The sequence below is a fragment of the Filicampus tigris genome, chromosome 1, assembly GCF_054856515.1.
Source record: "Filicampus tigris isolate MCC_2025a chromosome 1, RoL_Ftig_1.0, whole genome shotgun sequence".
NCBI lineage: Eukaryota > Metazoa > Chordata > Actinopteri > Syngnathiformes > Syngnathidae > Filicampus > Filicampus tigris.
In genome coordinates, this window is record NC_141217.1 from 9,562,824 (window position 1) to 9,577,632 (window position 14,809).

At 44.4% G+C, this 14,809-nt stretch overlaps 1 protein-coding gene across 8 annotated transcripts in view; it reads left to right on the forward strand.

Annotated features, from left to right (window-relative positions):
- The window catches only part of casz1 (castor zinc finger 1), a 215,964-nt gene extending 202,054 nt beyond the window's left edge, over positions 1–13,910 (forward strand). For 6 of the 8 annotated variants that reach the window (XM_086051162.1, XM_086051153.1, XM_086051169.1 and 3 more), the window contains 7 exons: positions 11–331; positions 1,230–1,428; positions 2,657–2,828; positions 5,595–5,743; positions 6,932–7,157; positions 8,057–8,431; positions 10,236–13,910. In XM_086051162.1, coding sequence (XP_085907288.1) covers positions 11–331; positions 1,230–1,428; positions 2,657–2,828; positions 5,595–5,743; positions 6,932–7,157; positions 8,057–8,431; positions 10,236–11,497 — 2,704 coding nt within the window. In that variant the 3' untranslated portion in view covers positions 11,498–13,910. The remainder of the gene's footprint in view (positions 1–10; positions 332–1,229; positions 1,429–2,656; positions 2,829–5,594; positions 5,744–6,931; positions 7,158–8,056; positions 8,432–10,235) is intronic. The other 2 variants (XM_086051178.1, XM_086051184.1) reach the window with 1 other exon arrangement.
- Positions 13,911–14,809: the final 899 nt, after the last annotated feature.

Here is a 14,809-nt window from a genome sequence, read left to right on the forward strand (position 1 = left end):
GTGTTTTTAGTTTCCACCTCCGAGCCACTCTGAAAGTGAAGTCGGAGCCTCCGTTCAGCGAGGGCAAAGTGTCCGGCGAGGGTGGTCCGCTGCGGCCCGCTGCCCCCGTCTCCATGGCCAACAACCCCTCAATGGATGTGGCGCATCTCCCCTCCTCCGGTGGCTACAGCTCCCCTCCTCCCTCCCTGCTGGCCTGGAAGCAGCTGACCGGCAGCATCCCCCAGATGCCGGCCTCCATGCCCAACCTGCCAGCCAACTCCCCTCTGGCCACCACCTCGCTGGAGAATGCAAAGCCGCAAGTCAAACCTGGTTTTCTGCAGTTCCAGGAAAAGTATGACAAGCATTTGTTGACATGTTCGAAATGAATAGGGAAACTAAAACGCTGAACTCTGTTGCATAGCTCGACTATTTTCCAGAGACTGAGAGAATGCATTCCCTGCATGAGCTTCAATTTGCATGCGTACTACTCTACTGGTGCTCTCCAGAAATACCATGGCCTGCAGCAACACATTCTACAAACATGGCTGATGTGCTGTGCTGAAAATGCTGCTTTGCTTTGGAAATTGCATAAAAGTGGTCGGGCAGTATGTGTTAAGACAGGTCTGCCATGGCTTAGAGTTTACGCAATGATAAATAGTGGTGTCTTCCGCATTGCGCTTGGCAAAGGAAACCTCCCAAGTCCTAATTTGGCCTATTTCATATATTTTCACTAATCAGTGTACTGGTCAGTCCCCTCACGGGTCTGTTGTTTTTACAAATTATTGATCAATGGAAGTGTTGAAAATGTCTTGCTCTCTTTGACGATGCAATGTTAATGACTCAAAAAACAACATGCTGTTGTTGTTTTGGTTGTTTTTCATGAAAAGGGGTGGGTTTGGAGATGTGAAGATTCTGGCCAATGCCAATATACAGAACAGTTCCTACTATTTACATTTTTATTGTACACAGTCCCATTCTCTCTCTATATGCCTTTTTCAACTCTGTAAAACTCTTTCACTGCCATTGACAAATATACTATGACGTTTTTGAGATGGGGACGGAATGCTGCTCCATTGTAAATTTCAAACTTGGAAACAACTAAACAGAGAGAGTCTGTGATTTCATTTGGTGGTTTGGCTTATATATATATGCCGGTAATCATTGACCACAATATCCTGTCGTTCTTGAGATGTCAAAATGCTGTAAAATGGCTGCGTTGTTAATTATTCTTTTTAATTGTTATCATCCAGTGATCCCTGTTTGGCAACGGACTGCAAGTACTCCAACAAGTTCCACTTCCACTGCTTATTTGGGAATTGCAAGTATGTGTGCAAGACATCCGGCAAGGCCGAGTCCCACTGTTTGGACCACATCAACCCCAACAACAACCTGGTCAACGTCCGCGACCAGTTTTCCTACTACTCCCTTCAGTGTCTGTGTCCCAACCAGGTGAGTGCACAGTGATGAGACCTGCTGTCAGCCCCTCTCCCAGTGTTTTCAAAGCATGAAGTATGCTGCCCATTACAGCACTATTTGAGGTGATTGGGCTCAAGGCTTTCACAAGCGCGGCTCGCCGTCTTCCATCTCGGCTGAAAAAGACAGTCAAGTCACCCCAGTAATGCCTGTTTATATGTCAATAATGTCATTTTGACTGCCGCATTCTCCTCTCAGAAAAGGCCAATTTAGCTGATATTACCCAATAAATCATTGTCACTGGCACAGTAAACAAGGCTGTCTGGAATAGGGCAAAAATCAGCGGAATGCTTTGCAAATGAAACCTAAATGGCAGCCCCTGCCTGCTCTCATGAGCCCATATTTGGAAAACCGTTTAAATGAATTCATTAATGTGTCGAAAATCATCCCTTTCACAAATGCAAGCCCCCCGCCCCCAACCCACCCTTCCCTTCACCCTATCCTCCTTCCCTCCCTCCCTCCTCCCCTAGCTTCCATCTCTTCAACCGAGCAGATCTTATTTGGCTCAGTCCTTGGGGATGTGGGCCTCACCAACAGATGGTGGTGTACAGACACGTTAGAGAGGAGGGGTGACGCCTTCTCCTTCTTAGATAGTGGCCCGGTTCCAAGAGGGAACAATTCGTCTCGAAATTGAAATCAAAAACCTTGTGGTTGTTGTTGTTCTTGTTGTTGTGCTGTTGCCAAGCTGAAATGACAATCAAGAAAGTCAAGACACTGAAGACTATCAGAGGTGTTAATACATCACAGGATATCATAGCAGTCACCAGATATCATGCAAATGTGCCTCTAAAAACTATCCCGGAGCAGATCGGAATTAAGGACTGTGGTGGTTAATGACGGTTAATACATTACAGCAAAGTAGATCGGTCCATAGAAGACACTGTGGACAGGGTCATTATGTCAGTGTCACAGTATGTATGGCATCAGTGCAATCAAATGAGCAAAATAGATAAATGCGGCCATTCGATGCTATGACATCATGAGCTCCCCTTTGAAATGATCGGACTGACCAAAGTAATACGTCACACGTTTTATCCTCACATTGAGTTTAACGAGCAGGATGAAATTGACTTTACTCGAGCATTAGCACGCTTATCACTCGGCGTTCCCACACAGCCATCAACAACTACAAAATATGTCGATATTTGTATGAACCACATCCGACGTTAGATCCTCAAATGGTATGCGTGTCTCATGTGTGCAGCACTGTGAGTTCCGAATGCGGGGCCACTATCACTGTCTGCGGCCCGGATGCTACTTCGTCACCAACATCACCACCAAGCTGCCGTGGCACATCAAGAAGCACGAGAAGGCCGAGCGCCGTGCCGCCAATGGCTTCAAATATTTCACCAAGAGGGAGGAGTGCGGGCGGCTGGGTAAGAAACGTTCTCATCCTCAAGTGAAGCCTTGTGTCGCAGCGCATTAATGTGTCGTGGGAGATAATCAGGTGTGCCATGGGAAATTTGCCAATTTTACTTAATAGGGCGGAAATGTATTATTTGTTTGCAACAAGTTACAGTCTGTATCTTTGTGCATCTACCTATGCCAATGACATATAGTGACAGGAAGAACAATTAAATTCTCTTCCACTAAATGTATCCATCATGATTTAAGCATATGGAATATAGTTTTTGTGACATTTGTAGGATTTAGATTTTTATGTAAAACATGTGCCCTGACTCAACAAAGGTTGCAAAACACTACTCTAGTGGCTGGCAGCTAATTGGCTTGGCACAGTTCCTCATGTTGTTAACCCTTTTCCAAAGGTAAGAGTTATACAGTATTTATATTTTCTAGTTGCATAAGCCACTGGTGGTCACTCGCTGCTGTAGCAGATTCATTATTGCCGCTTCTTTGTAAAATTTGAGGATGCACGGCTGGTGATGACTAAAATAAATCACAAGCTAACGTTAGCATCCTGTGTCATGGAAGGTCTTGTCTAAAGTACCTGAAAGTAAATTAACAGAAAATAACTTTGGTAGACGTTAAAGTCACCTTGGGGAATATGACTTAAGTGAAAATCAGATCTGATATTAGATGTACTTAAGTATTGGAAGTAAAAGAACAATTTGGAAAAAAAAGTTAGAGTAGTTAGAATTTTGATTATGTTTTTATGTATTATTATTCATTTGGTTTTCTTCAGTGATATAGTCAAATAATTGCACGTTGAGTAATGAGCGGAGTTACCCAGGTCATTGTGATGCTGGAGTCTGCTTGCCTGGAGCCGAACGGAGCGACACACACGCATGCACACGCACATGCGTAAAGGCTTCATTATTACCTGCGTCTTGTTTTCATGACCTTCCCGGACGCTATTTCTAGAACATCAGCACAGATTCACACAGATTTAACAATATTTTGTAGTAACAAAGAGGTTTAGCCGGGTATGTATCCGACGTCATTTATGAAATGTAGTGGAGTCAAGGTGGATGTTGCCAGAAATATAAAGAATGAAATAAAGTACGTATGCATGAGAATTCAACTTACTGTAAATACAGTCACAAAGTATGAGAAGGAGACTGGTCTTAGGTCTGCACGCTCGGCAGCGCAGTCTCCACTTTGCTAAAGCCGTCACTTTTCTTGCTGTCCTCAGTCTGCGCTTGACTACAATTCTCCTTACTTTGAACAAAAGCCACAGAAGTAAATACCGGAGAGCCTCGTTCTCCTCCATTGTGATTGTTTGTTAGCGTGTCTCGTTCTGACTGGTGTGTTCAGTGCACTGTAGTAGTTTTTCTCAGTTTCCCCCGGTACTAATTTGAAGTGGAAAAATGCCAACCTCTTGTTCTCGGACTTTGACCATCAAGCTTTAGTTACTACGCCTGGAGATGTACATTCATTTTTGGTATACTCTCAAAAGAGAAAGTGCAGTGTTGCAATGAGAGAGGGGAGGCGGTGTTTGTTTTTTTTGTTTTTTTTATTATTTCTTTTATGACTCGCAATGACACTTCAGGTCCCCAAGGTAGTCGTACTGTAGCAGCAATAACGTCAGTGGGTATCCGGCTTTGTTTTCCTCTTCCTTTTTGCCCCTGTCAGAAATGAGCAATTAGGTTTGTGTTAGTTAATTAACCGGCTTGCCTAGTTTAGCCTGTTTGCGCCGGGAAGCTGCGCCTCACAGTTGCCACTGCACACAAATGAATTAAAAGTGATCTGGGTTTTTTGTTGTTGTTGTTTTTTCAGGCGGTTACACAAGCTTTTCATAACGCTTAGACAAAGCAAACAAAAACAGGCCCGAAACAGCTGTTTTTCGTCCCCAGCCGGATCTGCCAAGTGTATTGTTTGAGCGGGGGCGCGGGGTAGTGGTGGTGGGGGAACAGAAAGGATTAACATGGCTAACACTCCAGTCATAAAGAATTGATGGCTTGCCAGTATCCATAGCAGCGACATTAAACTGAACACCACAGATGATGTTACCTGGTTTGTGTGTGACAAAAGGCACGCCATGTCACAGGGGTTACTGTTATTTGCTTAACTTGGCCTGGTTTAAAACGTGCCCCGTGTGTGTGTGAGAGCTATTTGATGACACACACGTATGGTGCTCTTAAACCCGGGTGCCATGGTTACTGACACGCTAGCACCTGCCCAGCATGTTACTCGATTATTTCTGCCTGCCTTTATATAAGGGTGTTTGATTAAGTGGCACAATACAGAACCTTCATTTAATTTGAAATCATAATGCAATTAGGGATTAAAAACAGGAGGAAAGAGCAGAAGATGTTTCCAAAAAAAGGGAACAAAAGAGCAAATGACAACAGAGACACTTGGAAAAATGAATTTAATACGCCAATGATTGTGTATTTACTTTGGCTCGCAGGGGTGTGTGTGCATTATTGGCCCACAGAAAATGAGAATTTATTTATGTAAATTCCTAATTGAATAAAGCATGTCAGTGTAATAAAAGAGCTCCACAGGTTTAGTGCACAAAAGTCCCGACTTGCTCAGTGTGACACCCCAGTGATCTAATATTCCTCCTACGTGCACTTTCTCCTTTGCCATAGCTACTGTATATATCATGATATTAAAAAACTAGAAATATTGCACTTTGTGTGATCCAATCATAATAACCGCTGTCGCACTGACAATATTCAAGGAAAGCAGTTTCTCGCTGAGTTTACAAGAATGGGTGTTTCTGTCTGTTTTGGCAGGTTGCAAATACAACCAAGTCAACAGCCATTTTCACTGCATCCGCGAGGGCTGCCAGTTCTCCTTCCTGCTCAAGCACCAGATGACTTCACACGCACGCAAACACATGAGACGGATGCTGGGGAAGAACTTTGATCGCGTCCCATCCCAGGTACTGACTCAGCACGTGACACAAGAAGCATGCCATTCTCAAATGGGTAATTACACAATTACGCGAAAGTCTGTCAAGTACAAGCAGGTGCCAGGTGTCCTCCACACACTTTCCAAGGCGGTTGACTGCATTTCCTTTTTTTCTGTGTGGAATTTGCTTCAAATAATAAACTCATTTCTAATCCTAAATTCGGGGGCCTGGAGCTAATATAATGTTCTATTACGTTCTCTAATTTCACATTATGCAGTCACAAGTCCCATTTCAAGAATGTGATTATTATGTTTTGTAGTAAATATGAAACAGCAACATTAACAGTACATGTACAAATAAGAACATAGAAATACATACAGATAAACACATAATAGTAAAAAAAAACAAAATCTAGAGTAAGGGTCACCAATGTGTTGCCTGCGGGCAGCAGGTAGCCCCCAAGGGCCACATGAGTACGCCACTGGACTGTTATAAAAATAGCTCACCAGTGATGGGACATTGTGATTTTCTAGGAGTGTTGATCATTTGAAAAGGTGCACGTTGGCTCGGATTTATAAAAATAAAGTGACGCCTATCGATATCTATGGCTTTCCTATTTTTTCATGAGAAATCATTAGCATTAGCGGTGATCCGTGTCTTCTCATAAATGAATATCATTAATTATTAATAATAACTTATGAAGATAATTTGAGAAAATTTGTTCTTGTAGAAGTGTGTATCAAACTGGTAACCATTTGCATTAAGCAGTACCCAAGAAGTAGCTCTCAGTTTCAAAAAGATTGGTGAAATCTGATCTAGAAACCACATTGTAACCCCCAAAACATTGAAAGGAAAAAATGCAAGCACAAGCAGAAAAAGAAACTAAGATGCAAAACATGTACTTCATACATTGAATTGAAAGAGACCAATATGTAAAAGAACTATAAACAGTGCACACATTAAGGTCTCATGCCATAGCAATCTGTGACAATGAAGACTCCGTTTGAAGGAAAATATTCTCACTGTGTCTCATTCTTACTCTCTGTGGCCCACATAGTACTGTAACGGGACTCCCATGTGGGTTTTCTGGTTCTTTCTGTACTTTTTCCCCCGGAAGCCCTCATGTAAAAACAAGCATTAGGTTCCAAAAAGCAAACCCTGCATGAATTAAAAGGCATTCAATGTTGTCTTCCGTGTACATTTTTTGCGTTGTTACAGGTGATGCCACTGAGCCACAGGACTGATGGCTCTGGCATGTTGTCGGGGGCCATGGCGGCCCACTCTGATATCACTTCCAGTTACTCCTCCGCCACCGTAGAGGAGGCTGACGATTATGTGGACTACATGGGGGTTGGGGGCAGCCCCTTGGGTATCTCCTCCGAGTCGTCCAATCAAGACCGCAGCTGTACCAGCACCCCAGTGGGCAATGATGGCTCCCCAGCAGGTAGGTTCTTCACACATGTACTCGCGGAAGGGGCCTCCGTGAGTGTGACAGGTGGAGACACGCAATGTCATGCATCACTCATCATCATCATCATCAAATCACACACTAGATGTCCTCATTTAGGAATTCAGACCGACTGTATGTAATCAGAGTTGTATGCTGCGGCGTTCTTTCAGTTAGCTATGCTAGCTATGGATAAAATCGGCTTGGGTGTGCTTGCTCATTCTTAGATTTTTTTCATGTATTTCTTTATTTCATATGGACAGCACTAAAACAATGGACAAACCAGATGCTTTATTTTAAGTGTAATCCTCAACAATTCTAAAAAGGTACTGTCGATAAAATACAAAAAGTTAGCCGAAATACAGACCAATGTCTGAATTCCTTTTTAAAATCTGTCTCAAAGTAATTTCAATATTAAACATCCAAAGCTTCATATAAGCAACTCTGCCCGGACTTGAGCCATGTTGTGAGGCTCAGTCTGCAGCCTCAACCTACTAGGAAGTGGGTTCCAGAGGCCCCTTGAGTGGAGAAACTGCACCGTCCAAAAAAGGGCCGTAATTATAGAGGACATCTTCTCCATTTGTCGCAAATGTTTCATAATAATAGTGTGGCTTCATGTCAACTTGAACACTTTTTTTAGTCAGGTGAATCATGATGATTTCCAAAAACTGCTTTCTCCATGTGGTGCCTCCTCTGTCATCATTGTAGTTCTGGCTGGTTCTTACTTGTCTTCAATGGGCCTCATTTTGTATCATTCTCTTATCTTTATCTTCCCTTTTTACCTCCCGTCCCTGTGTGGGTGTGTGCGTGCGTGTGTTTGTGTGTGCGGTGTGTGCGCCCCGAACCTCCTCCCTCCTGCCCGCCCTTCACCCTCTTTGGTCAACCTGTCTCTCCAGGACAAGGCTGCCCCACCACCACCACCACCACAACCACCTCTGCTCCCACCACCCCTGCTGACACTAGCCAAAACGCTCCTCCTTGCTCACCTCCTCCTGCTCCTCTTCCACCACCGCCACTTCCACCTCCTCCTTCCGTTCCTCAAGCTGGCCTGCCGGCCCAGGCTACATCACTGTCTCCCGCTCTCCTCCGACCACCCCTGCCCTCGCTCCCATACCTCCTCTCTCCATCCTGTCTGTCATACTCTCTGCTCAGCGCCTCTCTGGGAGCCACTCTGAGTGTTGTCATGCCAACCAACACACCAGCTTACAGCCCCATCATTGCCACTCCGTCGCCGGTTAAAAATGACGTCCCTATAGTGCAGGACGCCGCAGGTACTTATCCCCGAAGCAAACCAACACTGCAGCTGTCACTCACTGTTGAGTCCTGTGCAACATGTTCATTGTGTCAGCTAAGCTTGCTGTGTGCATATGTGGGAAGAAGACAGTAAAGTGGGTTTCCCAGCATGCATTGAGAGTCATGCTAAAAATTGAGATAAGAAACACTGGCTTTGCATTACACTGGGTGACACAGTTTTTGTTGAGTTAGGTCTCACAGCAGTTTTCAACAAAGTTTTGGATGCGGAACCCAAGACTGATCTGTTTTCGTGATCACGTGAAGTTTTTGAGCTATAGGATCACTGATTTCTTTTTTTTAAATGAAACAAGTGTGTATGTATGTAAATGAAACACTAAGATGGAATAGTTATAAGCTTTGAAAAGAAAACAAAAAAATGCATGTCATGTCATGTCATCTTCCAAACCGCTTATCCTATACAGGGTCGCGGGGAGTTGCTGGAGCCTATCCCAGCCGTCAATGGGCGAAGGCAGACTACACCCCGAACTGGTCGCCAGCCAGTCGCAGGGCACACATAGACACTGTCACTGAGCGGGAATCGATCCCACGCTGCCCGCACACAACTCAGGCGTGTGTACCACTACACTATCAGCGGACAACAAAAAAATGCATAAAACGAAATAGAACTCACAATGGTGTGTCGATGGCTACAAGGTCAAGAGAGAGAAAAAAAACACCAAACCTTATTTAATTCCAACAATGCTAGTTTTCTGTTTGCAAATATCGATAGTACTGACCTATTGGGAGCCGTACACACCTCTCACAGCACTGTCTCAATTGTGACTGCACCAATTAGTTGCCACGTAGTTGGAGATGAAACGAATCATAAGCTGGCAAGTCTCACCACTGCTAATCAGTGGAATTTTACTTATCTGGTAACCTGTGAAGAAAATGAACTTGATGTCCTGGAAAAAACACTGACTGTTATCTTGAAGGCAGCATGCGAATTTCAATTTTAATCAGCACTTAACTTAACAGAATTGGGTTTTTTTTCAAATTGTTCCCCAGTGTTATGCGTAAATACGCTACTTGGATTGGGACATCTAGTGAAAATGGAAGACCACACTCTAACAGCTTGTTAGATGTTAGAGCTGGAGTGTGTCTATCTACATTGGCATGATAGAATAGGCTTGACCGAGAATTCTGATTCTTTGTGAAGCCGAGCCCACCCCCTCATTGAAATGATGAATGTCGACTCACTGTCTCAATACTTTTGTCCAACTAGTGCACTTTTGTGATCCCATGGAGCTAATATTTCAGCAATACCGCAGTAAACTTGGTGCTGTCTTAAAGTAGAAAAAAAAAAAAGAAAACCTTAGTCCTCATCTAATCTTCCATTAACAAGCCAGTTATTTTAATCACGCCTCAAGTTTTATCGAGGCCCAATGTTTCCCATCTTGCCGAACGGGGATCACATCGTTAGCGGTGACCGCGGGGTGTTGCGGTAGGTGGGCGCCCCCGCATAAAATAACACGCAGATGAGAGGGCCGGTTAAGACCCAGAGCTCGGTCTCTATTTGGAGGCAGGAGACACCCTGTAAAAGTGTCATGTTCCAAAGTCAATCTATCACTTTCCTCCCTCTTTGAATCATTATGGGAATTAGGAGTAAGAATTTGTGGCTCTCTGTGCTTACTCAGCTGTGAACCACTTCTGGCCGAGTAAGGTTGGACATTAGCGTTGCAACCAGGAAGATCTCACAATATGATGATGTAGTTTGTGGCTTTCACTTGGAGAAGCAACCGATGACTCTTTAATGTGCATCCTCTCTTTGTTTTCCTCCAGGAAACACCATCTCCATCCCCACCGCCGCCGGAGCCAAGAAGCGCTTCTGGATCATCGAGGACATGTCCCCGTTCGGCAAGCGCCGCAAGACGGCGTCCTCGCGCAAGATGCTGGACGAGGGCATGATGCTGGAGGGCTTCCGCCGCTACGACCTGTACGAGAACTGCAAGGACTCGGGCTGCCAGTTCTCCCTGAAGGTGACCCACTACCACTGCACCCGCGAGAACTGCGGCTACAAGTTCTGCGGCCGCACCCACATGTACAAGCACGCCCAGCACCACGACCGCGTGGACAACCTGGTCCTGGATGACTTCAAGAGGTTCAAGTCCACGCTGAGCTGCAACTTCCTGGATTGCCAGTTTTCGGGCAACAGCACCCACTTCCACTGCCTGCGCTGCGGCTTCCGCTGCACCGACAGCACCAAGGTGACGGCCCACCGCAAGCACCACGGCAAGCAGGACGTGATCAGCGCCGCCGGCTTCTGCCAGTTCAGCTCCAGCGTCGACTGCGAGGTTCCCGACTGCAAGTACAAGCTCAAGTGCTCCCACTTCCACTGCACCTTCCCCGAATGTAAGCACACGGTGGTGGGGATGTCCCAGATGGACTCCCACAAGCGCAAGCACGAGAAGCAGGAGCGGGGCGAGCTGCCGTCCGTGTCGCCCAAACCGGAGGCCCTGCACCACCTGGCCTCCCCTCAAGCCTCCGTGGCTCTCAATACGTCCCGTGGACTGAGCCACCCCGTCAACAACAACAGCGGCACCTCCTGTATGCTCTACTCGAGCGGTGGCGTCGGGGCGGAGTACAACCACCCGTACCTGCCGTCTTCCATCAGCCTGGACGGCTCCCTCAACCTGGGCACAGACACCAGCAGCTCCCTGTTCTTCCTCAAGAACGCCACCGGTCTGGGTCTCAACGACTCTCTGGACCTGAGCAAGAAGCTCCAGCAGGAGGCGGCGCGACGCACACCGGGCCACAACGCGCCACTGGGCATGCTGGCGGCACAGGACGACACCACCGGAACGTCCGGGGAGGCCGAGGATGATCTGTCGCCCGAGGAAGAGGCGCGGGCAGAGGACGAAGAGGACGAAGAAGAGGAGGAGGACGACGACGACGACGACGACGGGGAGGAAGAGCTCAACACTGACTCAAATGATGATTCGGCGGCAGAGCCCGAAGAGGAGAAGGACGACGGGGAGAGTTTTGATGCTTCCGTTAACCACACTGACACTTCCCGAATGGAAAAACAAGATGGCGACCCCTGAAGAAAAAAAACAAAAAAACGCCGGCGAAAGCGACCCGATGTACGATGAACAAAGAAGAATGAAAGAGGCCTCATTCATCATGTTTCGAGACTTCACATGACAACAAGAAACAACAGCAGCCAGGACAATAGAAGGAAAAAGATGACGGCCCAAATACGATTTATGATGATGTTTACAAGATGACCAACATTATTCATTTAATAAAGCATTAAAAAATATGAACGGAGACACATGGAATTGAGCCCCGGTTTACACATGGGAGCGGCAATGTAAACATTTTACTACGCATCAGTCTTTTTGTGTGTGTGCATGTTTGACTTTAATTTATTTCTATTTTTATTTGTCACGTTTTTGTGTGAAAAAAAAATAAAACAGCAACAAATCTCTCAATATAACGTTTTATGTAAAGTGTGCGACAGAAAAGGAACTTTGCCCTCTTGGTCCACCCAACATGGCCTACGAGGAAGCACACGTTTAAAAAAAAAAAACTATACAAAAAAAGGGAAGTAAATCACTAGGGAAGAACAGGATGTGTTCAAGCGTTATATTTTTTTTCTTGTATTATGTATAACTATTATTATTATTATTATTATTATTATTATTATGAGACACCAAGAGAGTGAGGGAGTCTCACCTCTCCCCCTCTCTCTAAGAGACGTTGGACTTCTTCGGGGGAGGCGTGCAAGAGAGCCGCGCGGTTGGTCCGCGGGGCCGCTGGGCTCAGCCTCACCCCGGCTGACATTCTGCTCGAAAAGACACCAAATAAGCAGCCTGTGTAATTTAAATCCCCCGTCCTCCCACCCACCCATGATAACCACCAAGAAATCAACTCTCTGTGTGGGTAGTGCACTTTTCCACTAGCTGACCATGACACAAACACAGCGGCGGTGGATGACTCATGTTTATTTTTGTTATCATTTGCATTACCATGTTGTTTTGTTGCTGTCAGTGAGAAGCATATCAATCTAGAAGCTGAATTCATGGAAGTGTGTGTCGGAGTGGGGGGTGGGGGTCCAAGAGTTGCTTAGATGTAGCGTGGGTGGGAGAGAGGGAGGAGCATCAGGTAGTGTATTTAATGTTGGAAAAATGTACAGACCGAAACTGCCTCAAACGGCGTTACGTTTCCTTTTTTTTTTCTTTTTTTTTTTTTCTTTTTTGTCCTCCCCCTGCTTGCTGTCATGGCTGTAGCGGTCGCGCTTCGGTTGTAACGGTTTTTATTTAATATTTATGTGAACTTTCAAAAAAATGAGAATTTTTAGGGTGTTATTGCACTTTTTAGTTTCATTTTACCATCTGGGGATTAAAAAAATTATTATATATATATATATATGATATATATCTTTTTACAGGGAATTTGCTTTAAAATGATGTTGTTTTAGTTCACTTTGCTTTAATGCACAAATAGATGTTAGTGTGACAAAAATGTTTTGTGATTTATTTAACAGAAAAAGGAGTTGTTTTGTTTTTTTATCTTGCTTTTTTGATGGGAAACTTTGGTAACATGAAAATGTGTGTGCCAGATAAAAATGGCATGCTTGCAAGAAACACTAAAATGGACTGTGATTTTAAGTTTTAAACTTCATGGCGATGCTCTTATTGTAGTGCTAAATTATGAATCTGTCACTCTGGTTTCTATTGAGCAAATATGTATGACTGAGGAGTGGACACACTGGTTATAAATGATCTCCTGAGCTTGGCATTGGAAATAATATCCATCATATAGGGAATAATGATGTGTGTAGATGATTTTCCTCCAGCTATTGTTTTAAGAAGAAAAAAAAAAGAGGCTGTACAGTATTTTCCTCTGTAAAAAAAACAACAACAAAATGCTCTTTGAGGAAATTTTAAAAACAAACCCATAAGAAGGAAAAAAGTGAATAATAAAAAGCAGAATACAAATAATGTCAAAGTTTGCTTGTGTGTGTGTGACATTTTTCAATTATGACTGGTTCAGATTTTTTTTTGGAACAGTTCATACTGAACATCATTGGCTTCCGTTATTTAGCATTTTTTTGACAACAATGTCAAAGCTCAAACTCACTGATAAGAATGTGTCTGGTTTATTTAACAATGTGTTTTATTCATTTGTCACTTCTGTGTGTGCTTTGTTTTTGTTTGTTTTCTCATTAACTGAACTGTTTTTTTTTTTTTTTTTGGTTTCTATTTGTAGTTTGCTGTGGGCATGCCTCGTTCACAGACTGTCTCCCGGGACTCTCTCGCAAAGCAAGAGATCCTCCTAGATTTGTTTTTGCATCTTTTTTTTTTTCTTGTTTGTTTGTTTTTTCTTTTGCTGACAACTGTAGGAGCTGGGAGACAATAATCACTTGAATTTAGTTTCTACGTTTGTATGTGTGTGGCTGTAAAATTGCAGGATTTGTAAAAAGTTGGAAATAAAGAAAATATATAATGATGACACAGTACATGTGGTGCTTGAGCTTGTCGGGGGTGAGGGGGCTGGGGGGACTCGATGAAAGCAGGGCTGAAGGTTAAATCCGTCCACTTGCTGCCTTTTTTGTAATGTCACTGACACTACTGAAGTGTGTGTGCGTGCATGTGTGCGTGTGTGTGTGTGTGTGTGTCACTGTTAGAATACACCAAGTTCCCCAGCTGCTCACAGCTTCGATTCATATTTCATGACCTTGTGCCCTGCTTTGTTCTAGTATAAATCCATCTGGGACATTTTTTTCTGTCTCACATTATCAAGAAAGAGAAGAGGCGAGTGGGTGACAAAATGTTTTTTTTTTAAAAATCATCCGCATTCACACAGAATTTGCAATGTTTGTTGTCGGATGAAATTGCAGAGCTGGGCAGCGCCTAACCGTCACAAAGTTCCCGTCTGCTTACTTAGCCGACCCGCGTGGTCCCAGTCGGTCTGAGTCAGCCAAACGGCGTCGAGAACGGACTTAACCGGTACCACGTCACACACAGGTGCTGCACACCTGACACGCAGCCAAATAAAGAAAAAATAAAACAATGTTGTATACTTTGACGCAATGACGTGCCGCATACTGTTTTGATTTCACAGATCACCGTGCTCTGCGTGTGTGTCTGTTGTTTTTATTTGACATTTTATCTTTATTTGGCAGCGTGTCCGCTTGTGTGCGTACATTAAGTTCTCGATGCCAATTGGCTGTCTCCGACGAGGGACAGACTGGGACCACGTGGGTCGGATAAATATTCAGACATGAACTTTGTGACAGTTAGGCAATGCCCACCCAGCTCTGGTAAACTGAATGAATTCATTTACTTATAAAACTGGCGCCATCTTAAGCCTTTCTTAAATGTACGTTGTTTTGGAACCTTCGTCGAGTT